General features: G+C 45.8%; 1 protein-coding gene across 5 annotated transcripts; it reads left to right on the top strand.

Annotated features, from left to right (window-relative positions):
* Window positions 1-306: 306 nt before the first annotated feature.
* Window positions 307-13,880, top strand: TP53INP1 (tumor protein p53 inducible nuclear protein 1). Of its 5 annotated transcripts, none has more exons than XM_082235910.1 (4): window positions 307-467; window positions 6,529-6,819; window positions 7,994-8,423; window positions 11,391-13,880. In XM_082235910.1, exons 2-4 carry the CDS (start codon window positions 6,708-6,710, stop codon window positions 11,638-11,640), a joined length of 792 nt encoding a protein of 263 aa, XP_082092036.1. In that variant the 5' UTR covers window positions 307-467; window positions 6,529-6,707; the 3' UTR covers window positions 11,641-13,880. The 5 variants fall into 5 exon arrangements, with proteins under 5 accessions (XP_082092036.1, XP_082092037.1, XP_082092038.1 ...); XM_082235911.1 differs by having other exon boundaries at window positions 330-501; XM_082235912.1 differs by lacking the exon at window positions 307-467 and adding an exon at window positions 1,744-2,146.
* The last annotated feature ends 2,879 nt before the right edge of the window (window positions 13,881-16,759 follow it).

Here is a 16,759-nt window from a genome sequence, read left to right as displayed (position 1 = left end):
CCAGCTCTCCTATTCTCTGCTTCTCCTTCTCCCTGCCTTCCTTTTGTTGCCCGGGCTCGCTATCCCGGACGCTGCAGGCCGCCTCGTCTGGCTCCGCAGCTCGCAGAGCCGCGTCACGTGCGTTAGTGACAGCCTGTCCCGGCGCGTCCCGGAGCACCGCGGGGCTCCCAATTGGTGCAGGCGCGGCTGTGCGGCCCTCCCCCTTTCCCTTCCTTCGCGCGCCCCCTGCTAGCAGCGCGCCGCGGGGTGGGAACGTCGAGGCAAAAGAGGCGGGCGGGGCGGGGCGAGGGGGCGGGCGCTGCCGATCAGCTGTTCGCCGGATTCTATAACAACAAAAGGCTCTGCGGGGAGCGCAGACTGGCCGGTGCAACAGGGCTCGGGGCGCCCGCAGGAGCAGCCTCCCCGCCATCTACCTCACTCCGCCGCCGCCGTCCAGGCTCCGGATTTGCCCGGCTGCTTTGCGGACGGTGAGTGAAGGGCTGCGGGCATCCTTTGTACCGGGTGCGTGTGGGTGTTTTTTGGCCACAAGTGACCTTAGGCGCGATATTCTTGGCGTTGGGTGCGCGTTCCGTTTGGATGCAGCCGGGGGGGGGGCGGGAGGGAGAGAAAAGGAAATCTGGTCTATTTTAAGAACTGGGCAAGGGGGATTCCCACCATCTCCTCCGCCTATAAAGTTTAGTATATTTATATATCTGGCTGCTGGGCAGAATCGCTTACCCACTAGCCCTTTCCTGCGTTCCGCTTTCTGGGAAGGGTCCGTCTCGTCCCTCTGCAAAGTATGCAGAGATGCGGGGAGGGGGGGGCGAATAACACCGGAGTTCATGCAGGGAGAACTAACTCTCAAAGTCTTCTCTTCTCTTCCTCTCTTCCCCCCCCCCGGCTCTACTTCCTTAAAGGTAAATTACTGCGCGGTCCTCCTCCCAGCTTTGTCCGTCGCTCGGCAGCGCCTTCCGACTGGGCTGCTCACAAACCACTTGTGGCGTAGTTTTGCCAGCCAGCCTCGCAGCCAGCGAAGCCGCTTCCCTGGAAGCGAGCCCTGCAAAATTCAGTTGTTCCTACTTCCTGGTTAATGAAACTGCCGCGGGTTTCATCTGAGGCTGAGATCGTTAAAAAAAACAGAAAAGAAAAAGCGTCTTATAACTTGTCCTCTCGAGTACCTTAAGGGGTGTTTTCGTTTGGTGATGGTGGTGGGGTTGTTTTATTAAAATTCGCGGAATTAACTCTTATTTTCGTGAGATCTAGCAGTGCAGCCCATAGCCCGTTAAATATAAATTAGTAGTTTTTTAAAAAAATACAACACTATCCCTAACATACTAACTTGAAAGGAGAACCCCACTGATTTCGGTGCGACTTTATTTTTCAAATAAACGGCTCCTGTGAGTGCTTAGTGCCAAGTGATTTTATCCCGATGCGAGCTCGCATAGGATCGCATCCTTCAACCTTACTATCGCCAGATCTGTAGGATCGGGGCTCGGGATCCCCTTTTCAATATCAATTGCAGGCGCGCGCGTGGATCCCTGCACCGTTCCGCGCGCGATACTGCGGAATAATAATCCGGCGCGGACAAACTTTATGTACCCGAGGAGAAGTGCGCGAGCGTTTGCCCGCCTGCCCTGCGCGCCCCGTCTCCGGAGCGGAGTTTCAAACTGCTGGCGAGAGAGGCGCAGGGTGGAGTCCGGCGCCGATCTGGGCGGGCGGAGAGCAGGGGACCTCCCTTTCCCCCCCTAAAGGGCGGGGGTGAAGGTCGTCCTGCGGCCAGGGCCATGGGGCGTGGACAGAGAGCTCTCCGGCCTTGGAGATGTCCTTTCCAAGCCAACTGCCCAGGCAGTGCAGCCAATTCACGCGCCTTGTGGAAGCCCTCCGCTTCCTCTCCCCGCTTTCTACCCGGCCTTGGAGCAACTCCCCCTCCCTTTTGTCTCTGTCCTTGCCCGCCCCCTGGAGAAGGAGTGGGGGGACTGAGGCCGAGGAGGAGCTGGGGTTGCCTGATCCGCCCAAGGGGGCTGGAAAGGGATCGGGTTGCTTTCCCCCCGCCTCCCGCATATCCTGTTTTGTTGACAGTGCCGAGAGACCGCCCTTCCCTTGGTGTAAGGCTTCCGTCTCTTCCCGTCGGGGCGGATCTTGGACTCCGAAGTTGAGTCGGGTTCAGGTGTGTGACTAACCTCGCCGGAGCAGCCAAGCGGCGCCGCCCGGGGAAGAGGCAACTTGCGCGATCAAAACAAACCAGGAACTGGTGACTCACGGCCGCCAAGGGAGGGGAGAGGGGGGCAATCCGGGTCGGCACCCCGAGGCGTGATTCCTGCCGAAGCCCCATCCTGAAGCCCAATATACATGAACAGACAAGAGCAAGCTATGTGCTCTGGTAAACACGCACAATCCCCCCCAGGGGTGCCAACTTAAATAAAATATTGGGGAGGCAGGTAAGCCCTGCCCTATATAATTGATCACAAGATGTGGCTCGCACACACCATTTGAATGACGGTGCCTATCAACTTGTGGGCCCCTGACCCCCTCAAATATTTTATGGGCCCCCCAAAGGGACCTCAGCTCCTAGGAGTTGGTTCCTATGACACACACACATGGATAAGCAGTTGTGTAAGTCACTCTTTATGTAACTACAGTTAGGAAGTTGCCTTTGGCAGTGCTTCCCAAATTTTACACGCACACACTGCCATAGATCACTTGAAAACTGGCAGACCACTCAAGATCTCTCTGCCTGTTGGTAGTAATTGTGATGTGTTGTGCTAGACTTATTATTCTTAATTGCAGTTTAATTGCTTCATATGGCATTACGATTTACATTTTGCAGAATTCAGATTGCAATGCAATAAAATGTAAAAGCAGCAATAAAAATCAATACAGTATGGGCACAACCACAGATCCACACTGTGGACAACCTGGATGAAGCTCTGGTTCATTGACCGCAGTTTTGAGACCCCTGCCCATTGGTCCACCCAGTGTCTGCACTGATTGGCAGCAGCTCCCCAGGGTTTTTAGATGGAGATCTTTTCGAGCTTTACCTGGAGATGCCACCAGAACAAAGCTGGGACCTTCTGCTTTTGCATGCAGCTGCTGATCACAGACTTCATGGCTCCTCCCAATTGAGTATAGTGGGCATTCTGCTGTGCAACTTTCCAATAGGAGTTCCTGATGCTTTGTGGGGCAAGGAAGTTAGTTGTCCCCCCCCCCCCCCCGTGTGTTTTAAAGTTTCACAAGTATTTATTTTTCCACAGAAGGCTCTAGTCTTTGGCAAACTGTTCTGGACTTGCATTTGTTTTGCTTTGCAAGAACATTTCACATTTGATGCAACCTCCGAGCATTTGTCTGATGCAACCTCTGAGCATTCTGATAGGCTTCCGAGGGCTTTTGGAGATGGTTTTGGGTGGGTGGGTGGGTGGGTGGAGAATGCTTGCATGATTGCTTTTCAGCTCTTATGGTAGGCAGTTTCAAACTTCTAAGTTCTCTTTAAGACTTTTGCCCACCCATATAGTGGAATGTGGTAGCAGAATTCTTCCATGGTAAAATTAACAATACCACTTCAAACTGCACACAGGGCAGGAATCATTTTTTTTTAATCCTTCACTATGTTTATTGTAAATATCATTTGATTTGCAGTCCATTCTTCATGGCCATCTTTTTCCTGTCTTTCAACATATCTGTGTCTCCCCTTAATTGGTGTCTGTTTCTGTCTCAGTGGTAACAAAAAACAATGCAAATGCAAATACAAATACAGTACTTTAAAAAAAAAAAAAGATGGCACCCTCTAATGGCAGCCTGATATATCACAGTCTCTTCTGTTAACTTCATTCTCTCCTATATGTAGATCAGACCAAAGTTGTGCTGATTGGATTAGAGGGAGCCAGCCATTGTTCAAGCTTTTGCAACCTGTTTTCAGTTTTCATGGAGCTGCCTTTGAAAGCAGTGAAAATCAACAAGAAGAAAAGTCCTGAATGGTGCAAAAAAATATTTTAACAAATGATTTACCTGTTGGCTGCTGCCTGCTGCACAGCTTTGAATGAGCTCGGCTTTGCATCAGGAACTCCTATTGGAAAGTTGCACAGCAGAATGCCCACTATACTCAATTGGGAGGAGCCATGAAGTCTGTGATCAGCAGCTGCATGCAAAAGCAGTGGAGGGTTGAGGTGTACTGCACATCTGAATTAATGTTGCGGCTGCATATTTGGTTTTATGCTGTTTTAATAGTACTGTTTCATTTTTATTTAGAATGTGCATATTTCTGCCCTGGGCCTATTGGGTGAAGGGCAAACAATGCTTTACACTAAATAACCCACTCAAGACAGTGCCCCCTCCCTGAGAGACCCTGGAGAATCTGCCAGCCTGAGCACAGGCCTGATGGGTGATCTGAATCTGCCCACTCATGTCTGAGAATCTCTCTGCAAGGCTTTTGCTTTTGGACAATGGGGTGGCTGCAGAGTTAAAAACTGAAGGGCTTATGGGGAAAAGGTGGAGGAGTTAACTGGGTGTTCTGTTGGTACCTTTTAATCTATTGTTCTCCTGCCAAAAAAGTCACTCTAGCCCATGGGTAGGCAAACTAAGGCCTGGGGGGCCAGTCTGGCCCAATCACCTTCTAAATCCGGCCCGCGGATGGTCCAGGAATCCACAAGTTTTTACATGAGTAGAATGTGTCCTTTTATTTAAAATGCATCTCTGGGCTATTTGTGGGGCATAGGAATTCGTTCATTCTTTTTTTCAAAATCTAGTCCGGCCCCCCACAAGGTCTGAGGGGCAGTGGACCGGCCCCTGCTGAAAAAGTTTGCCGACCCCTGCTCCAGCCTGTGACTTTGGGGAGAAGTAGATTTAAGCAAGGGGTAGTGAGAAGAGGCGCAAGTATCATTTAAGGTAGATCTGGGGGGAAATTCCAGGCAGCTTACCCAAATGCCTAGAACATGGGGGTGATTCTCTTCTCTTCTCTCCCCCCGCACCGGGTGCATCAAGGTGTATCTGAGAAAGAATTCCTAAGTAGCAAAAGCCCTGAAGAAAAAGAGCCCCCAGCACTGGAGCTATGAAAATTAATATAGGGAATCAGATAATGCTGTGTACAGGACGGTGCTGATTGGAAAATATTAGGGTGGCTTAAGAGGGTAGGGATCGGACCTCCTTAGAGAAGCCTGTCCTGGACTTTGTTCCATTGCTCTGCTTTCTACCAGTCTTTGTGTGTGTTTCTTACTTGGTTTTCCCTCAGCATTTTAATGCTACACATTTACAGTAAGTTTGGGGAACATAGATCAGGTCTACTGAGATTATGTTAACTGTATAATGTGCTATTACTTTCACGTTATCTGGCTGCCGCATGTCCTCAAACAAGAACTCTCTCAGTGTCTCAATATCATTAGCATTAAGACAATTTCCATAAGCTAGTGAGACTCCCTACCTGTGCAACTGGAATCCCGCTGCAGAATGCTATCCTGATAAGTGAAGAGGGGGGGGTATGCTACTTTTAACTTAAAACCTGCGCTTCTGAGCCCCCTGCTGGAAACAGTGATATTGCTGATCTTTGAAACGGTGAATGTGGTACTATAGAACTGATGGACTTTCATTTCTGTAGAGCTTATCCCTAGAACACTTAATAAGAGATGAGAAGGAGGCTGTTAAGTTTGTCCTTGCAGCTGAGTTGAAACATCTCAGAAGAAAATATTTGGATTAAGAACCAGGAGTTCCAGAACACGGGCTGTTCTTTAGATACAACCTTAAGCCCTAGCGCTTCCAGGAAGCTAACTACTGTTGGAGACTAGAGAGAAGGAAAGCATTCTAATTTGGTGATAGAGCACATGCTTTATATGCAGAATGTCCCGGGTTCAAATCCTGGCACCTCCAGGCAGGACTGGGAAGGGGGGGAACCTATGGAGCAGTGGGGATGGCAAGCACAATATGATGGTTCAATGAGCAGAGCTGATTACCCCGTGAGCCTGGTTTCACCTATATGGGCAAGTATAAAGATGAGAGAGATGAGGAATCTTAATTGCCCTGCAATTATCTCAGATTTTCTATAGTGGTATTGTTTTCTCTTTTTTAAAAAATGTAACTACAGTGGTACCTCGGGTTAAGTACTTAATTCATTCCAGAGGTCCGTACATAACCTGAAACTGTTCTTAACCTGAAGCACCACTTTAGCTAATGGGGCCTCCTTCTGCTGCCACCGCAGCATGAATTCTGTTCTCATCCTGAAGCAAAGTTCTTAACCTGAAGCACTATTTCTGGGTTAGTGGAGTCTGTAACCTGAAGCGTATGTAACCTGAAGCGTATGTAACCCGAGGTACCACTGTAATGCTTTTGAAAAGCCACTGGTTGTTTTGTACTTGAAGACACCATTGGAACCAGCTCCCCTCTATAGAAATTTGAAACTGCCCTTTTATTGTGCCATTGAATCTACTTGATAATGGTGCCTGCAGCTCCACATGGCTCAGTGACAAATACGGGTTGCTGCCATGTAACGTGTGGAATAACCCCTGAACAGTATATGTTTTCTGTGTGTGCATGTAGCATTAAGACTCCCCCCCCTCTTTTTTGCAGGATTTTGTAGCAACCGTTTACAAAGAAAGCCATGCCTCCCCATGTTCTGTGCCTAAGCAGATAAAAGTATTTGTGCACTTTAATCTTCTACCTGCACCCTTGGCTAGTACATTGTGAACCTGTACCTTAACTCTTGCATACGAAGACGTTCCAGCCAGAGTCTTGTTATTGCCTTAGTAATGTTCCAGAGGCTGAATAATATGTTCGTGGGAGAAATCAATAATTTGCCCAGGCAAGAGCCAGAGTTCAGCGAGAAAGAAGAGGAGGAGTGGATTCTGGTGGATTTTATCGGTAAGATCTCCATTTCACTATAATATAAGAAACTATAATTTCTTATAGTTTCTTAATTATAAGAAACTATAATTTCTGCATCAGGAAGCAAGTTTTATTTTCTGTTTACAAAGGGTTTTTTTTTTTTAATTGCAGGGAATATTTCATGTTAAACATGAAATTGTGTAAGGGGGAAAAAGGAATAAAAAACTGCTTGTTCAAGCTGGGAAAGTATCTTGCCCCCATCACAGGGCATTTTCCCGGGCCAAGTTCTATACTGCCAACAAATTTCCACAACTCCGTAATTATAAATGGTTGATCTCTCCTCTCTTCCCCCTTCCCATGCCCCAACTTTGTTCAACTATTGTAGAATGTAAGCCACCCCCCACCCTCTGGAAGGATTTGTGGGTTGGTTCAGATGCTTACCTTAGCGTAAAACGGCTGATGACCAGTTGACATGCTATCACCAACATGCAGGTCCTTTTGGACCCAGAAGAAGAGCATGGTGGGTGTAACAGGGCTATGCATGCTTATGCATTGGGGCTGGGATTGGAACCCCCACGCAAAATCCTTATCCTTATCCCTATAGAGGAGGAGTGGGCATTTATGCCCTGCTCTACCATGGAAGGAGAATCATCATCCCATGTAAAGATCTGAACAGATTTTGTCATTCCTGTGTTTTTACACTGCCTATTGCACTAGTGCCCCTATTCTTGTGCTAGCAAGAATTAGTGGGATTTTGCCCCCATGAATGTTCACGCCACCCCCAAATCTGCTCCAGAGGTTGGGGAAAACCCCAGGACACATTTAGGGGGCATGTGGGGGGGGAAGGGAGAATATTCCATAGTACTACTAAAAAAAATTGCACTGGCAACAATAATCATAGGTGAGTACAACCGATTATTTCATTTATTAGACACTTGTTACCTAAAAGGTCTTCCAAGCATCCATTAGCGGTATAAAATTGTGGATATTTTGTTCCTTGCAAACTAAGACTGGGGAACCTATGGCTCTCTGGATGTTCTTGAATTCCAACTCTCAGATGTGGCCAGAACGGCCAATGCTTGCGGAGTTGTAGTCCAACAATATCTTGAGGGGGGAACATATTCTTTGCACCTACTGTAAACCATCTGAACTCTGGCTGCGTCAATCAACCTCGCCCATCTATCTCAATGGCTGTTGTAACTCCCAATAGACACCTGTACTAACTTCTCAATGATTGAAGAGGAGGAGGAGGTGGAGGAGGAGGAAGAAGAAGAAGAAGAAGATATCCATAAAGCATCGCCTGTGGACAATTCACCCGTCTGCTCTTGTCTGCCTCCTTCCTTGGAATGTTTGGCTGATGACAGTGAATCTTGCTTTATCCAGTTTGACTCGTGCCCCATGGAGGAGAGCTGGTTCATTACGCCACCTCCGTGTTTCACTGCGGGTGGCCTGACCGCTCTCAAAGTGGAAACCAGCCCCTTGGAGAACCTTCTGATCGAGCATCCCAGCATGTCTGTATATGCAGTCCATAATACCCGCCACAGCCTCAACAAGACGAGCTGTGGTGGTGATGAGGAGGAGGAAGAAGAAGAAGAGGAGGAGGAGGAGGAGACAGAGCCTCGTGATGTAAGCAATCCTAGGTAAGATATTTGCTCCTTGGTTTGTACAGAACATCAAATAATGTTCACTAGGGAGAAAATATTCCTTTAAAATTAGCACATTTTGGAATACAGTCAACTTCATCAGACGTATGAAATGTTATCCTCCGTTGGTGGTGGGGTGAGCCCAAGACACCTAGCAAAACTCCCTGTGTGCAAAAGAAGCTTTTCAAACATGTGCAGAACACCCCACACATCATCCCATGACTAATCTCCTTAGTATGCTCCATTTTCCTTCTCTTATTTCTCTTCCCCTCACCCGCGATTCTTCCCACTGGTACATTTCTACTATTTCTCTGTATTTGTGACACTACTCCCTCCCCAACCAAATTTCCCATTTGGTATATGCCCATCTTCTCCCCCTGTGATTTTTTTATCCTTGGTACATGCAAGGATTTTCCTCTCTTCTCCTTATGGTACACCCTCCTTCCTACTCACTCCCCCGTCATGAATGCTTCTACTACAATGTTCTGGTGTAATTGAATGAACCCCATTTCTTCTCCTGCCTTCCTCTCCTTAACTTTGTCTACCTTTCACAGACACACATATACACAATGCATGTCCCCCTCTCTTTAACAAGCACACTCAGACCACACATCCCTCCCTTCCAGACCATATATGCATACATAAATTCTTCCATCCATCCATCTATCCATCCTTTTGCAGGCACACACAAAAAATACCGTATTTTTTGCACCATAACACTCACTTTTTTCCTCCTAGAAAGTAAGGGGAAATGTCTGTGCGTGTTATGGAGGGAATGCCTACGGATGGCGGGGGATCTGCTGCAATCGTGAGCAGAGGATCCATGGTTCCCCTTCCTTACCTCCTCCATGGCCCGCTTTGAGACAGCAAAGCGGGAGAGGAGAGGAGCCTTCTCCTCTTATACCCCTCTTCTGCATTATGAATAGCATCCTTCTCCACCCAACCCACGCGTGTTCCTTGTCCCTTGAGTGCTTTTCCTTCCCTCCCCACTTAAAACGTGGTTACAAAGCATGGATCCACATGGATCCTCAGGATTTTTGCACTGGGCTACCCCAAACTCACCGTCAGATCACATGTCTGTGGCCACAGCATGAACCACAGAAATCATACACCCAATGTTTCGTTTAGAATATTTTTTTTCCTTGTTTTCCTCCTCTAAAAACTATGTGCGTGTTATGGTCGGGTGCGTGTTATAGAGCGAAAAATACGGTACTTCTTCCCATCTATCTCAAGAGCACATCTTCACATAATGGAGTCCACCATCAAATGCATTCAGGCCACATGCATCCAGCACCAGCCCAAAGGGGGTTCACATACATTGAGCTCAATAGCGAACATTAATCTGTGCAAGCCCTTTGTCTAAAGCAGAAACAGGGTACAGGGTCCTCCATATATTGTAGGATTTCATCTCCCATCCACCCTAGGGAGCTTGCACTAGTAAATCTTTTGGATGGGCAAAATACGGACTGCAAGAATAAGGATCTAATCAGTTTTCTTCTATTAGCAGCTCGTTAATTTTTACAAGATGCTGGAAATATTTGGAAAATTCCACTTTAGAATATTGGTAGGATAGAACCGTGAACTGGACCCTATCTGAATAGTTAATCCAAAATTCATGTGTTTACATAAAGGCATAACAAAAAATATATTTAACATGGTGTGATTTTATTAAATACAGTGGTAAAGGTAAAGGTACCCCTGCCCGAGCGGGCCAGTCTTGACAGACTCTGGGGTTTGTGCGCCCATCTCACATCTATAGGCCGGGGGCCAGCGCTGTCCGGAGACACTTCCGGGTCACGTGGCCAGCGTGACAAAGCTGCATCTGGCGAGCCAGCGCAGCACACGGAACGCCGTTTACCTTCCCGCTGGTAAGCGGTACCTATTTATCTACTTGCACCCAGGGGTGCTTTCGAACTGCTAGGTTGGCAGGCGCTGGGACCGAGCAGCGGGAGCGCACCCCGCCGCGGGGATTCGAACCGCCGACCTCTCGATCGGCAAGCCCTAGGCACTGAGGCTTTTACCCACAACGCCACCCGCGTCCCCAAATACAGTGGTACCTCGGGTTAAATACTTAATTCTTCTGGAGGTCCGTTCTTAACTTGAAACTGTTCTTATCCTGAATCACCACTTTAGCTAATGGGGCCTCCTGCTGCCGCCGTGCCGCCGGAGCATGATTTCTGTTCTCATCCTGAAGCAAAGTTCTAAACCTGAGGTACTATTTCTGGGTTAGCGGAGTCTGTAACCTGAAGTGTATGTAACCTGACGTGTCTGTAACCAGAGGTACCACTGTATATCATAGAAGCAACAAAGGCTTCAGTAATTTCAGCAGCAACAGACCACCTCACACTTAAGTATTTCCCACTTCATTTGCTGAATACTGCCAAAAATATAAACAAGATTCATTTAACTGTATTCTTTTATGTACAGTACTAGGATAGGATAGGATATTGGAAGGGTGTATTTGTTTTAAACATTTTGTAATGCCAATCCACCATCACAACTTTTCTTCTAAAAATCTCCCGCCCTCCCTGACCATTGGCTATGCAGGCTGCGATTGATGAGAGATGTCATCCAGCAACCTCTGAAGGGGGCTCCATGTTAGGTCCCCTGGGCCTTTTCATTTGCCTCTCCCTCTGGACCCAATCCATAGCACCTTCCCGAGGAGAGAAGGCAAAAGCATATGTAGAGGTCTCTTCTCCTTGCTCTCAGGAGCAGCAGCAGGGCCAGAGATCAGCAGAGACCACCCTCCGAGAGACACACACTGGGGCATGACAGCTGCCCATCCATGCCCACCCTTGATGCTACCCCTAAACAGGATTCTTAAATCCACAGGACCAGATCTTTACCACATGACAAAGAGCTACCTTTGTGCCAACCACAAGCACACACTGGCTGTCACCAGAGTGTCTTGACATGCAGACCATCAGTGGTTGTGCCATAACCTCTCTCTCCTTTGAATTCTAGATCAGAAGCCCAAAGTGAAAGGGGTCAACACATCCGATGCTATTTTGCAGCAATCACTGCTCACTCAACCTTTCTCGAACAGACCAAGAGTTTTCGTCCTTCCCAGTGGATAAAAGAACACAACAAAAGACAATATCTGAACAGAAACTGCCTCCGTCGCCAAAACCTCACCAGGGATTGCTACTCTCGGCAACTCAAGAACAACGGATTGTTTGTTCACCAGCCTTGCCAGCGTCAGTATAATTACTGAGGGCATCTTGCGTTGTTGTTTTTTCCTCCTTCAAAAAAATATTATCGGTTGACTTGCTGTTTGTATTTTTCATGTGTAGGCAATGAAGGCGAGATCAATCTTAGGCTGAGCAACACTTATTTCTACACAATCACTAAGTGTTACATTTAGGTTGTAAACCACATTGTTGTAGCCGTGTGCGCCTCACAGAATGACTTTACTACATTTTATTCATGGCTCGGAAACATAACAGTACAATAGTGTTTGTGTGACTGGGGGTTTGCTCTTTTCGTTTTTGTACATGACTTTCTAGAAACTTTTTATGACGGACGGATGGATGGATGGGTGGGTTTGTTTTTATATTGGCCTTTTTAACCAAGGCAGAGCAGGCGACACATCACTTTGTAGTCCAAATGCAGTTACAGAAATACTCAGGGTCAGCCATACACTTGCAACGATCTGTGTATACTGTATATCCTCTTAACCTAATGGGCGTGGCTAACCTTTGACCTGCCAGATGTTGCTGGGCCACACCTCCCATCATTCTTGGCTGTTGACCAACCTTGCTGGGACTGATGGGAGTTGCAGGTTAGCAACTTCTGGAGGGCCACAGGTCCCCCACCCTTGATGTTAACATTTGAACACGATTATTAAAATGTGATAGACTGTATGGTGTTGAACTCTGAATGACGAGCGAATTGTCTATGGGGCAGGAGAAGAATCTTGTGTGACCTGACTTCCTCCCATCAACTTCTGCTTAACCTCCGTTGCTCAGTGTGGTTTAGCCGGCTTCCTCCACAGAGTAGAGCCTGAAGCAGGCATGCAAGTGAGGGTCATTGTGGTATGTTGGACCTTCTAGACCCAAAAGACAGCGACAAACATTTCCAGTGTCTCAGGCTATAAAATATAAGTATAGAGACAGATGATCACTTGACCAATACTCGCCTTCACTTGAAATACTACCAGCTTAACTAATATATATTTTTAACGAGTTAAAAAACAGCAACCATTCTATTATAAAGTGGTTAAATTTGACCAGTTAGTCCAAATAACTTAGAAGTTTTAAGAAATATGTGGTGGTAGTCTTCTTCTGTCTACAAATTAATATTTTGAGTCTAATGCTTGACATCTGGAGTTCCTCAGAGCCATTTTTCTGTTTACTTCCATACTAGGATATCCTGAATTTCAGCCAGTTGTTCATTTTTTTAAGTTACACAAATGTTTTACCTTATTTCGGTGGTTACCCAATACTGTTAAGCTTCTCTTGGTTTCATGGACAAACACCACAGATATATTTATAAACTCAGGAACGCTTCAGTGTTTGACTGTGGTCCTAGGTACACTTGTTTAGAGGTTTGCCTAACTGAAATAAAGTATTAGCAAATAGCTCTGTGTAGGTTCTTAGTTTTGATCTTTTGTCTCCAGAAACCATTCTCCTTCCTGTTTATAGGAATATTAAAATGAAGATTACCTTGCCCACCTTATTTGTGTATGTTAGCAAACGTTTGAAGTTAGGCTTTCTAGTTGAGATATACAAATATTCCTTACCATTATTTTACTGGATAACTTTCTAGTGATAGAAGCTTATCTTTTTTTGAGGTAGACACACAAGCTTGTTGCACAAATATATGTGCTTTTTGGTTCTTAATATTGGAAATAATACAGTTGGGAAAGGAATGATTGCATTACATCATTATGTTTGACTCTTAATTGTCTTGCATATTTATGTTACTAGTTCTATAATGTGCCTGGAAGTCTTGGACTGTTAGAATTTTTTTTGCTTTTCTAATGCTATGTGTTTTGTGAGTAGGTATGACTTTTTATATAGTGTGTGGGTTTTTTTAAAAAAAATGTATTAACTTGTAAAAGTGGGGGCCTTGTGCTGTACTGAATGGTGATTCAATAACTTTGCTTAAACTGTTTTTTCATATGTATTGTAAACAAAACTGTGCCTTTTTAAGTGACTTGTATACAGCAGACTTGAACTTGAAGACTAAAAAAAGGGATATTTCTGTTGGGATAAATACTGTACACCAGTCTATGCATTACCAATGGCAGCTTCTTTCTAGAGACATTTTTGTTTTGTCCTTGTAGCAGTTCTTTAGCTATTCAAGGTTCTAGCACCCTGATTCTACAATATACAGTAATATCTCAATGTAGCTTGTGCTTGAGTAGTTACTGCAAATCTGTTTCCTGTGCAGAAAATGAGACAGAGATACGCTATTATGGTACTTATTAAACATAACCCCTTTGGAAATGGTTATTGCAGTATAGCAGGTGCATACTTCAGCTGGTTCTGTATACCATTTAGTTTTGTGATGGGAACCTGTTGCCTTTCTGAAGTTGCTGAACTGTAACTCCCATTATACCTGACCATTGCCCATATCTGCTGGGATTGATGTCCAACAAGCAGCTCAACGGCAACAAGTTGTCTATAGACTTCAGTGTGTTTATATATTTCCCCCATGTTCCATCACATCTATAGGATCTGGCTTATACGGGGCGGGGGGCATTGTTTTCCCATTTAATTCCATATTAAGTTACATTTTCCATTTATATTAATTGCATTCCTTTTGTTTCTTGATGGTTATTCTTGTTTCTTTTTCTGCATTGATTTCAATGGAAGACCCATCCAATCTTCGGCAGACTGCAACCTTTTGGTGATCCCTACTTAAATGGCATAGGATTTGCCTTTGTTCATATATACAAACAATATCAGACCTGCAGATTTCAGATAGTTTAGACAGGGGTCAGCAAACTTTTTCAGCAGGGGGCCAGTCCACTGTCCCTCAGACCTTGTGGTGGGCCGGACTATATTTTTTTGGGGAGGGGGAGAATGAATTCCTATGCCCCACAAATAACCCAGAGATGCATTTTAAATAAAACGACTCATTCTACTCATGTAAAAACACGCTGATTCCCAGACCGTCCACTGGCCGGATTTAGAAGGCAGTTGGGCCAGATCTGGCCCCCGGGCCTTAGTTTGCCTACCCATGGCATCTTCTGATGGGGTTGTACAGTGGTACCTCGGGTTAAGTACTTAATTCGTTCCAGAGGTCCGTTCTTAACCTGAAACTGTTCTTAACCTGAAGCACCACTTTAGCTAATGGGGCCTCCTGCTGCTGCGCCGCCGCTGCACAATTTCTGTTCTCATCTTGAAGCAAAGTTCTTAGCCTGAAGCACTATTTCTGGGTTAGCCGAGTCTGTAACCTGAAGCGTATGTAACCTGAGGTACCACTGTAATTCAAAACATCTCAAGCACATCAGGGTGGCCAAGGCTAGATGAGGAACCAGCCAATTTTTAAAAGCGCCCAGTACAGACATAGCATAAGGGTTATCAACATACAAGGTAGAGCTTTACAGTTTGTCTTACTTGATTTCACACGCGCTCTATGCCCCAGAGAGATGCACATATACATCACATTTCAGGCTATGCAGCCAGTACAAAGCACCTTGAAAATGAATGGGCAGTGGGGAAGCCCTAAGTCAGGCATCCTCAAACTCTGCCCTCCAGATGTTTCGGGACGACAACTCCCATCATCCCTAGCTAACAAGACCAGTAGTCGGGGATGATGGGGATGATAGTCCAAAAACACCTGGAGGGCCGAGTTTGGGGATGCTAGCCCTAAATGGATTTCACACACCCATTTCCACACTTTGCGATTTGTTTTCTTCCCTTTCCGTTTTCATTATAAAAATGAAGAGAGCTCATTTATTTCACTGAAAATCAATGCACATCTCTACAGAGTGTGCCATCGCAAGTTAGTGACTGCACAAACCCACAGGATTGGGAGGGGAGAGAAATCCTTACACCTAATAAGCCAGATGGGATGAGGGTTTCCAGCAGAGCCAGCCTTTGGCTGGATATTCTTGTACTCTGCATGGAGGTACTTCTACTACATTACCTGCTGTCTGTTTTGACTGAAGCTTGCAAGCAAGAACATTCCCTTAATAGTTCCAGCTACATGGCGTAGCGCTCCTGCAGGTGGTCTGCCCCCTCACATTGAGAACTTGCTTCCTTTGAAAACTCATAAACATGTAAGCATTATTCCCCCAGTCATTTTGCAAGGGCTTCATCTGTAAGACTGGCTTCAAGTGGTTTGGTTCTTCTATAAAACCAGACATTACCTTAGCATGCATCTTGGAACAATGAAACCTTAGTCATGCACCTGATGTTCAGCAAGGAGAGTGCTTGTCTAATTTCAGGTGGTGGAGAGTACCACAAGCTTGGGCCCACAACCCTGAGTACACTGATTTATTTTTTAATGCCAACTGAATTGATGGCATTAAAAATGTATTAATGAAGTTTATATCATGCCAAACTGACATTCTGAGATAGGAACAGGAGATGAGCCCTGCTGAATCAGATCACAGGCCCATCTAGTTCAGCTGCTCCTTTCCCACAATAGCCAGCTAGATGCACCTGGGAAGTCCACCAGGACATGGAAGGCAAGACACCTCTTCTGATTTTGCTCTGCAGCATCTTGTATTTAGAGGCATGCTGCATTTGAATATTTGCATACTCTGTTCCTGTAAATGGGCGTGGGGGGGGGTAAGGATGGTGTTGTAGAATTGAAACATAAAAAGATGTGTGTTTATCTCTACATTTCAGATCTAACATTGTTATCCTTGAAACAAAATATTTTAAAAAAAACCCTTCCAGTAGCACCTTAGAGACCAACTAAGTTTGTTATTTGTATGAGCTTTCGTGTGCATGCACACTTCTTCTTGCTATCCTTCTTTATACGTTTGTCCAAAGACACCAGTATGAATCCATTGGCCTTTGCAAAAATGTTAAAATTGCTGCCTGGTTTCCATAATCCTCATTGCATTTACTATGCATCCTTCACCTGTAGGTCCCTGGGCAGAGTGCAACAATTAAAAACTAAAACCAGGTGAAACCGATTACAATCACAAGGATAGGGTGGAAAACACACACCTCAGGTGTCAGATAACACTTTTCAGGGTCAAGAGACTAGTACAGCACAATCCTAACCATGTCTACTCCGAAGTACTCAGTGGATCTGACTCTTAGGTAAGTGGGTTAGAATTGTACCCTTAGTGGGACTCAGAACTTAATTTATAAGTTGAACTGTAGTAGGGCCTAAAGCCATCTGAAAGTTAGCCTTCTCTCCCTTAA

This window comes from Podarcis vaucheri (assembly GCF_965113315.1).
Source record: "Podarcis vaucheri genome assembly, chromosome: 8".
Taxonomy (NCBI): Eukaryota; Metazoa; Chordata; class Lepidosauria; order Squamata; family Lacertidae; genus Podarcis; species Podarcis vaucheri.
Note: the sequence above shows the minus strand (reverse complement) of the source record. Positions and strands in the feature narration are given on the sequence as shown.